Below are 16,692 nucleotides of genomic sequence, written 5' to 3' on the forward strand. Positions count from 1 at the left end.
TCAGTGACATTTATCCCTCATTCTCCCACCCACTCCTCACACTAAATCAGCTTCTTTGCTAGATGGCTTTGCAATCCACTCTTTCCATCTCTTTTCCAGCTGGAAGRATGGCTGCAGGTCAGCACAAAGGGCTGAGGCCATCAGGCCAAGCAATGTASTGGAGACAGACCTGTCCCACATGCTGAGGGGAAGCCAGTGGCCTGGTTTTGGTTTAGACTTGGTACTCAAATTCCTACAGCTGACCACACGTGGAACCCCTCAGAGGGGCTGCTTGGCTCCTGGCAAAGCTCAGAAAAGGCAGGACCTGGGCACAATTTGAGAGGAAAATGGCTGTATTTGATATGCAAGTCTGTGATGTCACTGGTTTATGGTCAGGTACGCCCCTTGTTGAGGCAGTACCTGGGTGCAGAGCAGCTGCCAYGTGCTTTAAGCCAACAGGCAGCTGGCAGGCTCAAAAACAAGCTGTTTATCCCAGCAAACACAGCAGCAGGCTCTGTTGTGTTTGAGGACTAGGAGGCAGAAGCCACCCTGCTCCACGGAACCACAGAGGTAAAGCAATTCATTCCCCCTGTCAGCAGGGAGCTGCTCCCCAGAGAAACAGGGAACAACAGGAGCCATTTTGATTTTCAGCATTAATGATTTACCAGGACGAGGTGGAGTATTACCTGTAAGGACTTCTGTTCTTTCAAAGATGCTGCTGTTGGCTGTGCTTGCCATGGAGATCTTGTTGGACAGGTTCTCTTCGACAGGTACAGCTTTGTCTGGAATGATTTCATTGTCCACCATGGTGTTTTTCTTCTCACCTTCTATCTTTCTGCCGGTATCTCCAGGGATATAGTTGTCAGATATCTACAGAGCACAGACAGACCACACCCGTCAGCAAGCAGCACCCACAGCTGAGAGCAGGAGGGTGTGCAGGGCACACAAAGTTTGYTCAGTGCCTCACGAGTCACTGTTCCTGCTCATGCAGGTGGATTCATCTCGATGCCACGTCTTGCAGGGGTGGGGAGGGTGCTCAGAAAGTTTCACTGACAGAGCAGAGRAGCTAAATATTGCTTAAAACCACACAGGAGCAATACCTACCACAGGGGTGTCCATGGTGGTCAGATATATGGCATCTTCAGAGTCTGAGTAGTCTGCAGAAAGAGCAAAAAAAAGGACTCTCAAGTTTTGGTCTCATTACACACAGTTTTTACAGAATTTTACAGAATTCASACACTTCCTGTATTACCAGCAATTGCACATGAACTGAGACACTTGTCCTCTGCAATTCCCCCTTAYCTACTGGTACTATTTATCATTTAATGACTCGGATTGCACAAGACCACGAGATTTAATCTTGAAACCAACACCTCTCTGCTGGGAGGGCTCTTCAGCCAGATCCATTGGCCCCTGCAGAGCAGCTCTGGCACAGCTCACAAGGCAATGCCAACGGAGGGCACTGCTCCCACCGCCCATCCCTACAGGATCGCTCACCAACCCTCCAGATCTGCCCAAACATGTCAGGCACCGATTTCAGCATTTGTTCCTTTACTTTTAAAGAACAAATCCTCACATAAAGGGACACAGAGCTACAGAAACTGGTTTGGGCAGGGAGCTTTGCATGTCACAGAGAGTTCACTTGAACGCCAGTTRGTCCTTTACCTTGTTTGGCCTCAACTGAGACATTAACTTTAAGCCTTTTAACACTGCCTCAACAATAGGTATTTTTTTTTTTAAAGTTTCTCAGCAGTTCTTTGGAGTTCAACAGGAAAGACATCCAGCCAAGCACAAGGCCTTTTCACTTGCAGCAAGACAAGCTTGGCTGGACTCCATCTGTCCTCCGYGAGTGATTCAACATCACAGCACCACCACTTTCACTGCTCTCATCCGAGTCACAGTTTTCATCTCCACCTGACACTGTGGTTCCTCTGGAGCTCTGGCTGTGATTTAGCCCATCACTCAAAGGCTGGTGCTGAAAGAAATTTCACAGCAACAGCTGAGGGAGATCCATTTCCCCACTTACCTCCTGACCCAGATGTCTCATCTATATCCAACCCATCAGAGGTTAAGTAAGGCCTGAATTCACCGATGTCTTCATCGTCTGGCAAGTCCCCAGAGGCAGGGTAGTCAAGCCATCCAGCATCCATGGTTTCAGTTTCTCTCACCTGTAAAAGGGGRTGGAAACATGTTAAATATCAGAAAACTCGTCAGAAGCATTTTAAAGAGGGTTCAGAGCCTGTGCTGAGCACATCACTTCCACCAGAAAAACATGAAATGCTGAACTTCCTCTCCACCAAAAGCATCATCTTTATCTGCTGAATTCCCCTAGAATTTCCCAGAACAGAAGCAAGAACCAGTCTGGGAGGGGAATTTCCTGAGGGCTACAGATTCAAGAGGTTCACCTGAACACACAGGGTGAAAATAGCACAACAGGATCTTGGTCAGGAGTTTGTAACAAAAGCCTTTGGAAAAGCAATACCCTCAGTTTGTGATAAGGCAGAGTTTGGAAGGACCTGCTATTCCCAGGGACAAAGCCTGGCACGTATAGGTCAGTTTTTTGCATAGCACCAAAGCAATTCCTCRCTTCTTTTACTGAGAACAAACCTATTTTATCACCCAGGGGTTAAAAACCGGTCTGCCAGTTGAGCTGAGCTTCGGTGCAATGCAGGCTGATGTTCAAGAGCACTCACTATCAACAATGACTGGCCTGAAGGAAGAGCTTCCCTGCCTCACCTTTTTAAAAAGCATGTAAACAAACAAACCTATAAAATATCTCCACAATCCAAAGGCCCAAGCAGCACAGTTACAGCACAAAAGCTGGAGAGCCTCCCAGATATCAGCTGTTTGGCCACAAGGGCAATTTGCACCCCACAGCTCATTTGCACTTGGACCTTTCAAGGAGCCACAAGCACCAATCTCCTGCCCTCACCAAAGTTATGCAACTGCCCAGAACTATTTCTCCTGGCCCCACAGCCCTGGGGCCAGCCCCGGTGAGGGTACCACAGGTATGAGCTGTGGGATTGCTCAACACCAGCCCAGATTGCAGTGCTGCCACAGCCATGGGATCATCACCACGGAGGGGGACTCAGCCCCTTCCCCTAAGGCAAGAGGCACAATGCAGATGGATGGGTCCCATTGCTGGGGGCTAAGAGAGCAACATTCCTTCATGCTGTCCTCACAGGACGACTGGGAAGTCCTAATAAATGTTTTGTCTGCCCAGGAGAGCATTCCACAGTCCCACAAATCCAAGGGTTTTTCTCCATGTACAAGCTCACCAGGCTACAGCCTCAGMAGGGTGAGGAGGATCAGAGACTTGGGGACACTGAGAGCTGGGTGGCAGCACCACAGAGCCCTGAGCAGCTGGGATCAGCTATCCTGCTCACCTGGCCAGGTGTGGCCCATCCCACAGCCCAGAGGTGATGAATTACATCCGCTATCGATCCCTGAGCGTGGCCAACAATCAGCCACAAGCCATGTGTCAGCTTCCTCTGCCACAGCCCCAGCCCCKCTCCCCTGCTTGCCACAAACAAGCACAAGATGTTTCTCATTTTGCACCAGGAGCAGCGGCACTGGATGTGCTTTTCCTTGCTTATTGAGGCATTTTTGGTTTCCYCAGCAACCCCGCTACAGGATAACCAGATGAACAGCCCAGAGGGCACGAATGGCCACTTCTCCCAGAACCCCTCTCTCTGCTATGCCAAGCCTGGCACTAGAYGCTGGGAAGGGGGCTGGGAGGAAGGTCAGCCTGGAAGAAATCCTCTCCCGGCCTGGAATCAGGCATTCCTAGCGTTACGGATCACTCGCTCCAAGGCAAATTCATTTCAAGATATGCGAAACCCAGCCAAAGCCAGCCCTGCAATGGAAACTGCTGCCAGCATGCAGTAGCTGTTCCCAGGGCAGCTTCTGGCCATCTCATCGAGGGGCAGGAAGGACCCAATTCTCGGGGTTGGGGAGCACTTGTTCTTGCAGATTTGCACAATCCTGCACGGGGCAGACTGATATTGGCAAGTGCTGTGCTGAGCCACACCCGGTGCCAGCTCAGCCTGTGCTTCACCATGACTCACAGCCAGAAATGTCCAAGCAAGGGTGGCTCAAGAAAAGCCAGGCTGAAGCCCTGAGGTGGCCGGACAGCCCACTGGCCTTATCAGATCAGCCCAGCCACCAGCAGAGCAGCAGCACACAGCCACAGTGCTTAGTGCACGCCGTGGAACGCACCAGGTCTGGCYATCAGAAAATCCCATTTAAATCAGGACAGACAGTGTTTACCAGCAGAGCACATAACAAGGAAATTACTGACTCACAAGCATAAATAAGATTACATGGGAGCGTTCCCTGAACTCATTCTTCATCATCCTCTTGAGCAAGGATGGGGAAGTTCCTGGAAGCCGCAAGAACTTCTCAAACTGTACAGGGAACTTTTCCTGTGGGCAGTGGCCTCGCATTACAGGTTCATCTGACRGGGAAGTCAGAGGGCTGCTGGGCACCTCCATAATTACTCTCCAGGTTTTAAGGTATGTACTTCTAGGAAGCAGGTCCTGGCAGGGAGCTGGGGCACGGCAGGCTGGGAAGAGTTAATGCTGGAGCTCCGTGCTCACAGGGCAGGTCGGGAGCAGGCACATTCCTCACATACACACCTGGGAGAGGGCACACAGGCACTCCAACAGGGCTTAAAAGCAAGATCGTGGGGCTTCCCAAGTGCTACATAAAGAGCTCCCTGGAGTATTGTTTAAAAGCAGCACATCCCTTTCCAAGAGCACACAGTCCTCCCTGCAGCTCTGCTGCCTGGTGAAGAGGCACCACGGAAGGTGCCCATCCTTCCTCTGGGCTTGCATGCTGCAGCCAAGGGGAAAAAGCTCTGAGACTGCCACAGGAGGATGGTCAGCCCTTGCCAAATCATCCCTGGCCACATTCAGCTTAACACCTTCTGCAACTGCCAGCTGGAGAAGGGCACCAAGGCTGCTCTGAGCCTCCCTTCCACCACCTGTTATCCCAGGGCTGGAGCCAGGCCAGGGACTCGCTGGCAGAGTTGGACTGGGCGGCCACACAGCCCCACCTCACCCTGGCAGCTGAAGGAGAATCCTACTATTAATATGCTCCTCTCCAGGAGGGTCTGCAGAGGAACCAACCTTTCCTGCAGGAGTCTAGTTCCAGGATTTCTTTCTCATGTTAAGCAGCTTTATCCCCAGTAAGCACCCGAGGGAGATTAAACAGCACGCTGGGGAGCAGAAGCTTTTCCTGCCTGCCAGTGGCAAAAATAAATAAAGAAATAAATAAGTAAGAGTTTATTCCCTGCCAGACRACCAGMACGTCAGGCACGTGAACTATGAGCRTCATTCCTGGAAAAGCTGGGCACAGAGGCCTCATGTTTTGAGAAAGGATGAAGCCACACTCTTTGCTCAGTGGAGGCACAGGAATAGCACCCCTGGGACTCTGCTATGCTCCAACACTAGCCCATCCCATTCTCTTTCGTATTCCTTCCCCTACAGTCCCACAACAGCACTCACCTCTTCTCAAAGCCAGATCAGCCATGCACTGAGGCMGCAAGCAAAGTTTCTGTGCAATGTGTGAATTTCCCCAGTCGCTGGCAAGTTCTGGGAAATAACAAAACCAGGCAGCTCACCTGCCCCAGCCCACACATCCTCACCACAGCCTTTGTAAAACTCTTTCAAAAAAACCCAAATGATGTTTTGGGGCAGAGRCAAAGTTTTCCAGACATGAAACTGGCTTTTACAGCTGTCCCTTGTCTCTGATCAAACACAGAGTTCATTAAAAGCTCCTTTGAAGGGTCACAGCCAGCAAGCTGCAAAGGGAGTCAGACCTGTAGGGATTGGGGCATTCACAGTGTACAGAGCCCTTTATCAAGTTTATAATTTTGGCATGGAGACTCAGTGCTTGCTCCTGGTCTCCCTCCCCAGCACTGTGTACATAAGCCTAGGAGTAAACAGGAGCAAGGTGAAAGTCAACCTTTCCTAGACAAAAGCCCATGGAGCTGGGCCAGCCGGGGAGGTGGCACAAGGGGACAGAGCTGTTAACTCTGTGCAGYCTGCAGGGACAGGGAGGTGTGAGCTGCTCCCAGAGCTTCTCAGGTGCCCTGCACCAGAGCCCCTCATTTCACTGCAGCAAGCAGCATTACACGGAATATCCTCCCCAGACCCTGCATTGTCACAGACATGTCACYTCACACCACACAACCACATCATCTTAACCAGGAAGGGCTCCTGGACARCACAAGGAGCTGCAGGGATGCAAAACTCTAAATCACCAAGCCCAAGAGAGGGGATTTCCATGCACTTCCACCAAGCCCAGGAACCAGGAAGGTTTCACAGCTCATGCCAGGCATGTGAAGGAGCAGGCATTAGGAGAGAGCTCACCCCCTAAAAACAGAGGAGCCACACAGCACTGGAAACAGRGCAGCTCAAATCAGTGTGAAACAGCCCAAACAGAGCTGATCTCCACAGGAGGGAGGTGTGCAGYGCTAACAGGCAAAGACAGCTCTATCTTCCCATGTGAATAAGTATTAAAAAACATTATTTGAAGTGACATGAGCTTCCAGCAGAGGCAGCTCCTGCCAGACTAGTGAGGGAAGGGCCTATATTTCCCCCAAAAATATCCTTCACTTTTCATGTTCCAGCTCTGGGTAGGGGAAAAGAWAATAAATACACAGAAGTCATTTTAGTCCTGAGAGCAAAGCAAATATCAGTATTTCAATCTAAGTCACATCTAACTCCCTTAACACATCAGCCACAATAACATAATTTAAAAATCCACTTGTGCCAGCTCCTTGTGACCATGCCTGGAGGTACCATTTTACCATTCCTGGTCAGTCTGTCCCACATAACTTGCAGCACACACAGCCTGCTCTGGCCTTTGTGCCGAGGGACAAAAGTTAAACAGCTCCCATCCAGGCACATGTTTGCATTGAGTTGCATGACAGGATCACCTGAGGCTTCCAGACATAGTTAAATACCACCTTTGCTCAACACTTTCCAAGCAGTCCCAGAGCAGGGCACAGCCAGCCTTGCCCATCTCCTCTGACAGGGACTGTCCACTGCTCCCACCAGAGAGCCWTAAAGGCAAATCCAGGACCCCTCTGAGGACTAAGGGGGAAATCAGAGACTGAAGTACAGACCAGGGCTTGCAGGCAGCTCCAGCACCCACAGCAGTTACTGCACAGCCTTTGTGCCTCTTACCAAAGAGTGGAAAAAATTTTTTTTTTTTAAATTGTGCTCAGCAATACAGACAGGGAGCAGGGTTTTGCTCGGTGAGACAGCAGGAGCAACGTGCAGGCTGGAGAACTGTTCTGCTGGGGAGAGCATCACTGGTTCAAGGTGATTCAGGGAAGGCTGCCCTGTCCCTGTCCCTGTCCCAGCAGGTCTCCATCTCCCGGCTCTCCAGGCTGCTCCCAGTCCCCAGCCCACGTGCAGAGGGCACATCAGCCCCATGGCAGCCCCACTCCCCCCTCGCCCCCATTCCCGGGGTGATTCTTTAAGCCGTGTCGCCACAAGCAGCTCTCCTGGGGGCTCATGCGGCAGCCGAGCTGTAATCCCCGTGACAATCACGCTGTAATCCCGGGCTCTGGAGAGCCACTCGCTGTCACGGGTGCCTCCCCTGCAGCAGGGAYGAATCCTCCCAGGCTCTGCTCGCTCGAAATAGGCTTCCTTGCACTCACAAAGTCAAAYCTCAGTTACCTTTGAGCTGCTGTGCTCTCACACGCAGCCTGCTCCCTCCATGCACCGGCCGTGCTGCAGGAGGACAGAGAGATTAAAAAGGAATGAACTCTTGTTYAACTGCTTTTGCCTCATTATCAGCCAAGAGCAAAGCCATAAAAATCGAGTCCTTTGCCAGACAGGCACAAGCTGGAATCTGTTTACTGCAATGGTGGCAAAATATCTGCTCTAAACCCGACCGGGAAGGAGATGACCAAGCTGGAAGGAGATGACCACTGCCCACTCCAGCCAGGGCAGATAAAGCTCAGCAAGCAGTTGCAGATGGCTGAGCGTCCTTCACTCACCCTGAAGCAAATAAAGAAAGTTSAGAGGAAAACTACAGGAGGAAAAAGCAGGAGCTCTCATGTGACTCAAGAGGAAAACAACTGTGACAGACATTTCACGCCCCAGAAGGGTTCTCCCGGTCACAGGCCATGATACACACCTAGTTCATAAACAGATTGTAAATACCATTAAAAAAATATTAACCTAATCATAAGTAGTTCATACGCTTCACTGTCCAGAGCTCAGTTCAGAAGCTGGAAAAATTCTATTCAAGGTTAAAAAAAGGAATTCACAATTTTTCCAGCTCACAACTCACTCTGAGTTGCCCTACTCTATAATAGAAGCTTCCATTGCATCCTTGTCTGTAGGAGGAAAAAAAGGATACAAAGGCCCCAGCAAAACAGCTTTTCCATCAAGGATGATTTTTCATGCTGACACTTCAGACTTGGGATATTTCACATGCCCCACTTCCCCCTCAGACCAGGAAGAGGCCTGCCCTCACTGCCCTTTCCTAGAATACAGCTACACCCCAATGCYTCCCCGAACACACCAGCAGAATTTCCACTTGGCAAAAAATGCGTGACGTGCATTTTTGGGATCTTTATGCTCCCTCATGCCAGAGAGTTAGCAAAATTAAGCCAGGCAGACACCCAACTTCAAAGAGTGCCTTTSCTATCTGCCTCACCATGCAGCTAATCTCAGCTTGTTTGTACAGTCAAGATTCCCAATGCTGCGCCCTACAAACGCTTCCCCTCCCACGATCCATTTTAATCTAATCAGAAGTAGTAGCCCAAAGATTTAGGCTTAGCCCAGGCAGCTGAGCCCTGCCAGCACAGTTAGGCTATTTCAAGCCTTGCTCTGCTGGCAAAGGTGACAGCAAAGAACAGCAGCAGAGGAAGTTATCGGCACAAAAGCACTCGAGACAGTGGAGTGCTGCTGTTGCGCTATCAGCCATACCCGTGTGAGCATTTATACAAACAAACATTTCAACAGCAGGGATTTTCCTGGCTAGCTGCAGCAGCAGAGGCTGGGTTTTCAGTGCGTGGGGTTTGATGGGGTTTTTTTTTTGGTTTGTTTTTTAACAAAGACATTCCCTACTTATGCCTTGGCTTGGGCCCAGAAAGCAGCAGACACAGCATGTGCTGTTGGGGATAATGCAGCTGGACTTCGGGAAACCTGTCACTTCCAGAAGCGTTTTCCTCTCCCAGAGGGCTCTGAATTCCTAGTCAGGCTTCTTCCCCTCATTGAGCAGAGGGTGAACAATCAGTTTTCCAGCTCTCGCTGACCATGTCCCTGCACCCTCTGTCACAGCCAGAGCAGAGGGACCCAGCCATTGTTTTGGTCACTCCTTSCCTGCCTGGTGCTGCAGAGCCCACGCTCGGCTGGACGAGCCAGTCTGTGAGTAACCAACACGCAGGACCAGCTCCTCGTACTCAGCCTCAGGAAATTTGGAATTAGCGCCAAGAACAGCCCGCGCATAAACAGTCTCCTGCAAGATCCTGGCTCCAGACTCTGCTCCACTGCACACTGTGGATTTGCAATAAATATTTACCTCGCTGGGGAACAGAATCTTCCAAGCAAAAGCTCCTGACATCAGTAAGGGCTGTATTTCCATTTGGAGGAGAGTAGGAGCCCCTCTGTTTTGAAAGGGGGACAGTAACCCACTAAAGCTGCTCCTGCCACCTTCCTAGCACCACACCAGGCAGGATCTGTCTTTCCTCCGATGGGTCTCACTCCTTCYAGCCATATTCTTCTCAGTCCCTTTTGCTTTCTGCAGAGAGTTTTCTGGCTCCCATGCTGAACAGACCACTTCAGTGCAAGTGCAAGGCACAATCACAGCCATTTATGTAAGGTAGCTTTGCATTTTATTGCTCTAGTTTGACTGTAACAGCAGCTAAAGGGCAGGAGGCAGAATCAGCTTTGCAGCAAYGTAAGTGGGGCAAGGCCACATCTCTTTGTATTCAAATGTGACAGCAGCACAGTTTTAGAGGAACTATGGAAAAGACACTTTTCTCTTTCTCTGCTAAGGCAGAGCAACATCAAGAAAGAAATCCTTCCCATGGAATGCTTTGCTTTCCCTGACAGAACATGATTTGTTGAGCAAGAAGCAGCCGTGGTTTTGGTTGACATAACAAAACCAGCTGCTTGGGTAACAGTACTATGGGTCTCCCAGTCTCCTTCCTGCCCCAAGGAGTGTCTCCCTGAGATTTTAATTAACTGCTTTGATTTTTAAGCTATCCCAATAATTTGTCTAACAACAGCCTCTTAGCATTTCATAAGCAGAGTCTCAGCCTCAACGGATTTAAGGATAAAACTGACAAGAGCGCCTATTTCCAGCAAAAATAAAGACTTTTACAAGAAGCATACTTTTCAAGTCAGCCAGCCTTCAGAAACTGAGAGGGACGCAGCTACGTCTTGCGTGCTTTCCCCTCCTACGCTGACATTTTCTCCAGATTCAGGATTAAGTATTTAACCCCCTCTTTTGAGACTTTATTCTCCTTTAGCTTGCTTTGAATGYCTTCAGTCATTTCGGATAATACTGCCGCTTTCCTCTCTCCCATGCAACTCTYGTTTCCAACAGCATCTGCCTGAAAATGAAGGAACCACGGAGCTGCCAGAGTAAGTCACGGCTGCTCAAGACAGGGCCATTTTCTGAGCTGCCTTTGCCAACACCAACTCGGCTGCTGGCAGCAGTCACATGTCGCAGCCCGACAGCTTTTCTGCCCACCAAAGCYACAACCAGATTAAACAGGAGGCAGCAGCAAAGGCGCTCGGTGCCAAGGGCAGCACAGCCCGGGTGCCAAGCAGCAGCATTAGTTTTGCCTGGCACCCCTTTTCTAGCCCCAGAAGAAGAGATCCACCTCTGTGCTGCAGTGCCTCGGGTGCCAAGCAGCAGCATTAGTTTTGCCTGGCACCCCTTTTCCAGCCCCAGAAGAAGAGATCCAGCTCTGTGCTGCAGTGCCTCGGAAGTCTGAGTCACTGCTTCGGGGAAGGGGCCAGGGCCGTTACTCAGAGGGTGACAGCAGTGTCCCCGGGAGCTGGSATGCCAAGCCAAGTGCCAGAAACCTGAGTCAGAGCAGGACTGCTGCAAGTCAGGGCGACACATAGCAGAGRTGCTCCTCTGACCAGCAGCATTTACTGGACAAACATTAAGGCACACGCTTAAAGACAAAAAAAAAATAAGTCTGAACTAACCTAGAAGCACAGCCCTAACTGCTCATTAGTGCAGGATCTTTTACAGCCCCTCGGAGCAGCAGCTTATTACAAGTGAAATTCTAACTAGGCTGCCCTGTCTATTCAGAGCCACCAAGCCCGGTCTCATCACAAGAGTCTCATTCTAGTGCAAATCATTTGAATCCTTAATCTCAAGCATTTGCATTCCAGCGAGTCTCAAACAAACAGCCACACATGCTCCCCAACAGCAGCCCGGAGGTCAGGCGTGTGCAGGGTTTGTCCCCTCGGTTTTGTAGTGCTTCGACTGCATCAGCTTCTCCTTTGAGGCTGCAAAAGCAGCACAACCCGGCTGTTGTTACAGGGCATAAAGGAACAGGATGTTCTGAGTACAGGGGGAGAATGCAGCTGCGAGACCTGAGAGCTGGCTCAAGAGGATAAATGTTAACTCAAGAGCTAGGAAGTGTTTTGAAGGATGGACGCCGCGTTTAGTCTGGCCGRGGTGATAGCTGGGGAGTTCTGCGGGATCAGGGCGCCACGATAACTTAATCAAGTCATTTACAAGTCAACCCAAGTAATTTACATTGCCGTAGAACCACAGTTACCATGCCAMCCTTACAGGTACAGATACTATCACTGATTTTAAGAAGTCTTTAAACCTAARTCCATCAATCCATTCATYTGAGGAAGAACAACKTACACRYAAAATACAACACAATCTAGTGGYAACTTATAGCCAAGGGGATTCAAGMAGCCAGRATGTTTCCAAYAGAGCAYTTACCASCWCYAGRAGCCAAAAGRGAAGGAAAAGTAGCTGCAGGAGCTGTGCTGAAACCTGCATTCTGAGCCAGCCAGTGTCCTCCACCCCCCACCCCCATCACTCAGAAAGTCAGGTTAGCAGCTTGCAGCTTGTGGTGGAAGTGGGACTCGAGCATTTTGAAAAGGCAGCATGACACCACAGGAAAATCATGGCAAGGTAACATTAGGCTCTACTTCAGGCATTTGAGAGCAGCAAATGGCCTCCCCATGGCATTGAAACAGCTCAAGGCAATAGTAAAGCCATTAGCAGAGGCTTGGAGGGGAAGGAAGAGGGGAAGACACATAGGARAAAACATTTTCCCTGTTGCTGAACTGAATGCAGACCTTTACAGGACCTCAGAGTGCCAGGATCTTAGAAGAGAGCAACCTGAGGGGCAGAAAAGAGAGCAATCAGTTTGGCTAACAGCCTGTACTTCCCAGGGTGAACGAGCCTCTGGTATCTCAAATCTGAAAAGTACCAAGTTCAGCCCCCATTTGCCTCTTGCGTAAGATGTTCGGGAAAGCTCTGAACCACAGGAGAGCACTCTCCAGCATGGGAGCTGGCAGCACTCGGGACAGATGAGAGCAGGGCTGTTTCCCTGATTGTGCCCCAAGTGCTGCAGGGTGACTGTTCTCACCCATGGGAACCTCCACATCTAGCGGGGACAAGGTGCTGAGCTGGAGAAGGACCGTGCACCCCTGAACTCCCGGCCCAGGAGCTGTGCATGCACTTCAGCAAAGTACAAGGTCCTAAAGAGGTTATTTTTTTTTCCCTGCACATTACAGGCATTTCATCCCAACAAACAGCTAAAGGTTTGATTAGCCAAAGTCATGAGCTCTTTCCCCTTCAGGGCTAAGGGACATCGCTTTAGACACYGTCATTTTGCTGCTCTGTGTTTTAGGGAGACTGGAACAATGGAGAGTTTCACTCTAAATGTGAGCGTGGCAAGCCAAGGTAAAATAAAGTAAAACGTGCAGATAGCAATGTCTTGATTTGATTGGGAGGGACAGATGAGAAACTGGGCAAAGAGCAGAAAGAACAGGCCTCGGGGATCAATGGCAGCAGGACAAGCCAAACCGGTTTTAACATTAATAATGCTGCACTACTTTCCAAACACAGCTATCATCAACAAGACACCAGCTTTGCCAATCAGGAGGCCTCTGAGCATGATTGCTTTAAACCAGCAAACAGAGCCCACAAAAAGCATGAAGCCTCCCCCCTCTCCCTGAGCAATCCTCTGCCAGCAGCTTCTGGGTTGGATTTGTACTCCTCTGCACTGCTGAGGACACACGAACACGATGTCATGCTGCATGAGGACTTTTCCTGCATACTTCAAGGCACAAAAGTAGGACAGCTGCAACAAGCCWGCAGCCCACTTGCACTGCTCTGGCCCTGCTGAGCTCTGGGCACTYGGCTCTTCTGCTGCCCAGACAAACTGAGCCTGCAGCACAGGGAATACCCTCCACCACAGGGAAATAGCCCTTGCTTCCCTCCTGCGCTGCCAGGGGCACTTCTGGATGCTGAAAGCACAGGGAGAGCTCAGCGATGCCACTCAGCCCAAGCAAGGCAGACATCACATCCTTTGTTAACTCCACCGATCCCACATTTTGGATGCACTGRTGCCTTTCTGTCCATCCCCCCTCAAGCATGTTCTGCAGGAAGCCCATCCTTGCTCAGCACAGAGGGGAGCATCCTGCCCACACATCCTTTGCTTTCCAAGGCACTCAGGCGGAGAGGGCTGGGGACCACCTGGTGACATCAGGAGCAGCTCCAGCCTCCCCCGGCCCCGCGGGAARGAGGCAATGTTCTCACACAAAACTGCGGGGCTGTTGTAACACAACCCACCCACCCACAGCCGGAGCACCAACGTCACACTCAGGCACTTCAGTAATATTCCCCACCCTCTTACACATCCAGGATTGCTTCACACGGAGAAATCCCATTTACACCAGAAAGCTGCTCAAGGGGAAAAGAGCCAAGGCATTTTTGTTTGTACAGGCTCGGGGAAATATTCAAGCACCGAATCACTCTCAACATCCACGCTCTTACATAAGCACAAGAAATACAATCCCCATCTTGTTAAGAAACAGCTACCTGTCTTCACCCTGCCCGCATAGAAAAACCGAGAGCCACATGCTGTGCAGCCCTGCACGTTTTGGCTGTGCTATTAAAAAAATAATATGGGAGGAGGGCCAGCAGAACTCTCCCAAACCGTGTGTCATCCTCGTCTMCTCCCCAGCAGCCTGTAACCCAAACAATTTGTTTGGATAAGGGTTTATAGTAGGCCAGCGTTACTTCTCAAGAATACACTCGTACTGAGGTAGCTTAAAAGACACGAATAAATATTCCGTGTAAGTTCTGTATCAGGATTTACGGACCACATCTGTGCAAAATTTGTTGTCTTTGCAGAAATCCGATGCTTGCAGACCACTCCAGTCCCTAGGGATACCAAGTTGCATTTCATACCAAACATGGTCAGTGCAACTTCCAGATGCTGTCTGCCCCAAAGGTTTGCCCTACTAGTTTGGGCCAGTTCCCAAACGACCGATTCACGTGCTTAATGGCAGGGATAAAGACACCAGATTAGAGTAAAGTGGATTTGGRCTGCTTGGTTTTAGCAGAGAGTAACTGACAATTACTACAGAGATRCTCTCTGTGGGAGTTTCCTGCTCTACAATCAGCAACCCCCCAGCCCTGTGCCCCTAGTAGAAAGCAGAAGAGCCTTATCGGTTGTGATCTGCCCACCCTGCCTTCAGTCCAAAACAAACCAACGGGGGTGATTAAACCTACTTTGGGAACCCCTGATCTCCTGCAGTTACCTTAATCTCAGCAGTTCTTTCACACTAACAGAGGAATCTGCCCTGAGTGCATTATCAGCAAGATGGTCAAGCACAAAAACAAACAAACAGCGGGGAAGCCAGAATCCCCAGAACTGCGCTTCACTGCGAAGACCCCACATGGACCGGCTTGAAGCATCCAAAATGTTCCACCTCATTATATATTTAAGATATTATTAAACCCTCCACGGTATCGYACCGGTTTTTCACACCCATGTGGAAGCGAGGAGGGATCGATACACACAGAAAGACAGTAGGTAGCAGCACAATCAAACTCAGGTAAGGCTGGAAAGCCTGTCCAGGTGCTGWGACCCATCGCACGCATCCAACCCGCCACACATGCACAAGAATTACAGGACTTCCATGACCCGCAGCTGGAGATCAAGGCTGTAAAGCAGAGCAGCTCATTTCCACCAGGCAGCCGCGTCTCCTGCGCCGCTCCGAGCGCAGCACGGGGCAGAACGGGATACGTGAGGAGCGGCACAGCCGCCCAGACAGCTCCACAGCGGGCAGGAGCCCCGCACAGGGCACGGCCAGCCCGGGACGACATTGCTTTGGCATCTGCTGGAGGAAACCGCGTCCGAGCCAAGACAACCGGAGGAAGAACGCGAGCTGCCCTATCGCCGTCTCCCTATTTCGCCCACCCTGCCCTTTTCCCGGAGCAGGGCAAGCAGCGGCGGCAGAGCCCCGGGGAGGCATTGGTGGTACCGGCTTTCTACTGACGAGCGGGGTCCGAGAGACGCGGGTCACCACCCCCGGTAACACCGAGAGCCCTTCGCTGCCGGGGCAGAGCCTCCCCTTTCCCCTGTCCCGCGGGTCCCGGCGGCACTCACCGACTCGGCGGCGGCGGCTCGCAGGAGGAGGCCGAGCAGGAGCAGGAGCGCGGCGCGCAGCGGGACGCGGGGCAGCGGCATGGCTGGGCTGGGCTGGGCTAGGCTGTACCGGGACAGACAGGACCACGGAGGGACGGATCCGATCGGAGCGGCTTCTGACCGTGCCCCGCTGCTGCCACCGCCCTTATAGGGCCGGCACTGCCCGCGGGGGCGGAGCGGCGCTGCTCCCGCCCCGCCGGGAATGCCCCGGCCCCGCTCCACACCCGCACCGATCCCGGGGGGCTGCGAGCGCCCCGCACCGATCCCGGGGGGCTGCGAGCGCCCCGCACCGATCCCGGGGGGCTGCGAGTGCCCTGCACCGATCCCGGGGGGCTGCGAGAAGCCCTGCACCGATCCCGGGGGGCTGCGAGCGTCCCGCACCGATCCCGGGGGGCTGCGAGCGGCCCCGCACCGATCCCGGGGGGCTGCGAGCGTCCCGCACCGATCCCGGGGGGCGGCCGGTGCAGGGACACTGCGGGGCTGCCACTGCTGGGGACACGGAGGGGACCGGCTCTGGAACCCCCTGTGCACGGCTGGGACCCCCGCACTGCCGGCGGCCACTGGGTTAGGGGGAGTGGGGGTAAAGGGGATAAAGGAGAAGAGAGGGAGGGGAAGAAAGGGGAACAGGGGAGGAAAAGGGAGGGAAGGGGGAAAAGGCAGGGAGGAAGGGGTCAGAAGAAAATGAAAGGAGGAAAAGGATGGGAAAGAGGAGGGAGAAGTGAAAATGGGGGGGAAAGGGAAAACGAAAAGGGCGGAGGAGAAGTGAAAGGAGAGGGAAAAGGAAAAGGGGGAAGGGAAAGCGAGGGGAAGAAGGAGGGAAAGGGAAAGTGGTGGGAGTGGGCACGCAGCATCTGCTTTCGCAGCATTCCACAAGTGACAGCGTCACATTTACAGAAAAGCGAGAGCGAGTCCCTGTCCCTGGCTGCGTGTCGCCGCTGCGGTTATCCGGCGGGATGTTACATCACTCGGGGCTCGTCAGGGATGGAACACGAAACCGCTCCCTCAATCTTCTGTGCAAGCGGCAAGCGCAAAAACTCCAC

At 51.9% G+C, this 16,692-nt stretch overlaps 1 protein-coding gene across 1 annotated transcript in view; it reads right to left on the reverse strand.

Annotated features, from left to right (window-relative positions):
* SDC4 (syndecan 4) overlaps window positions 1-15,755 on the reverse strand; it is an 18,844-nt gene extending 3,089 nt beyond the window's left edge. Inside the window, exons 1-4 of the mRNA XM_057378383.1 lie at window positions 15,614-15,755; window positions 2,006-2,147; window positions 1,084-1,136; window positions 666-849 (exon numbers count right to left, since the gene is read on the reverse strand). Coding sequence (XP_057234366.1) covers window positions 666-849; window positions 1,084-1,136; window positions 2,006-2,147; window positions 15,614-15,694 — 460 coding nt within the window. The 5' untranslated portion in view covers window positions 15,695-15,755. The remainder of the gene's footprint in view (window positions 1-665; window positions 850-1,083; window positions 1,137-2,005; window positions 2,148-15,613) is intronic.
* Window positions 15,756-16,692: the final 937 nt, after the last annotated feature.

Source organism: Malurus melanocephalus, unplaced genomic scaffold (assembly GCF_030028575.1).
Source record: "Malurus melanocephalus ecotype Western Australia unplaced genomic scaffold, MMel_1.1 scaffold_356, whole genome shotgun sequence".
Lineage (NCBI taxonomy): Eukaryota > Metazoa > Chordata > Aves > Passeriformes > Maluridae > Malurus > Malurus melanocephalus.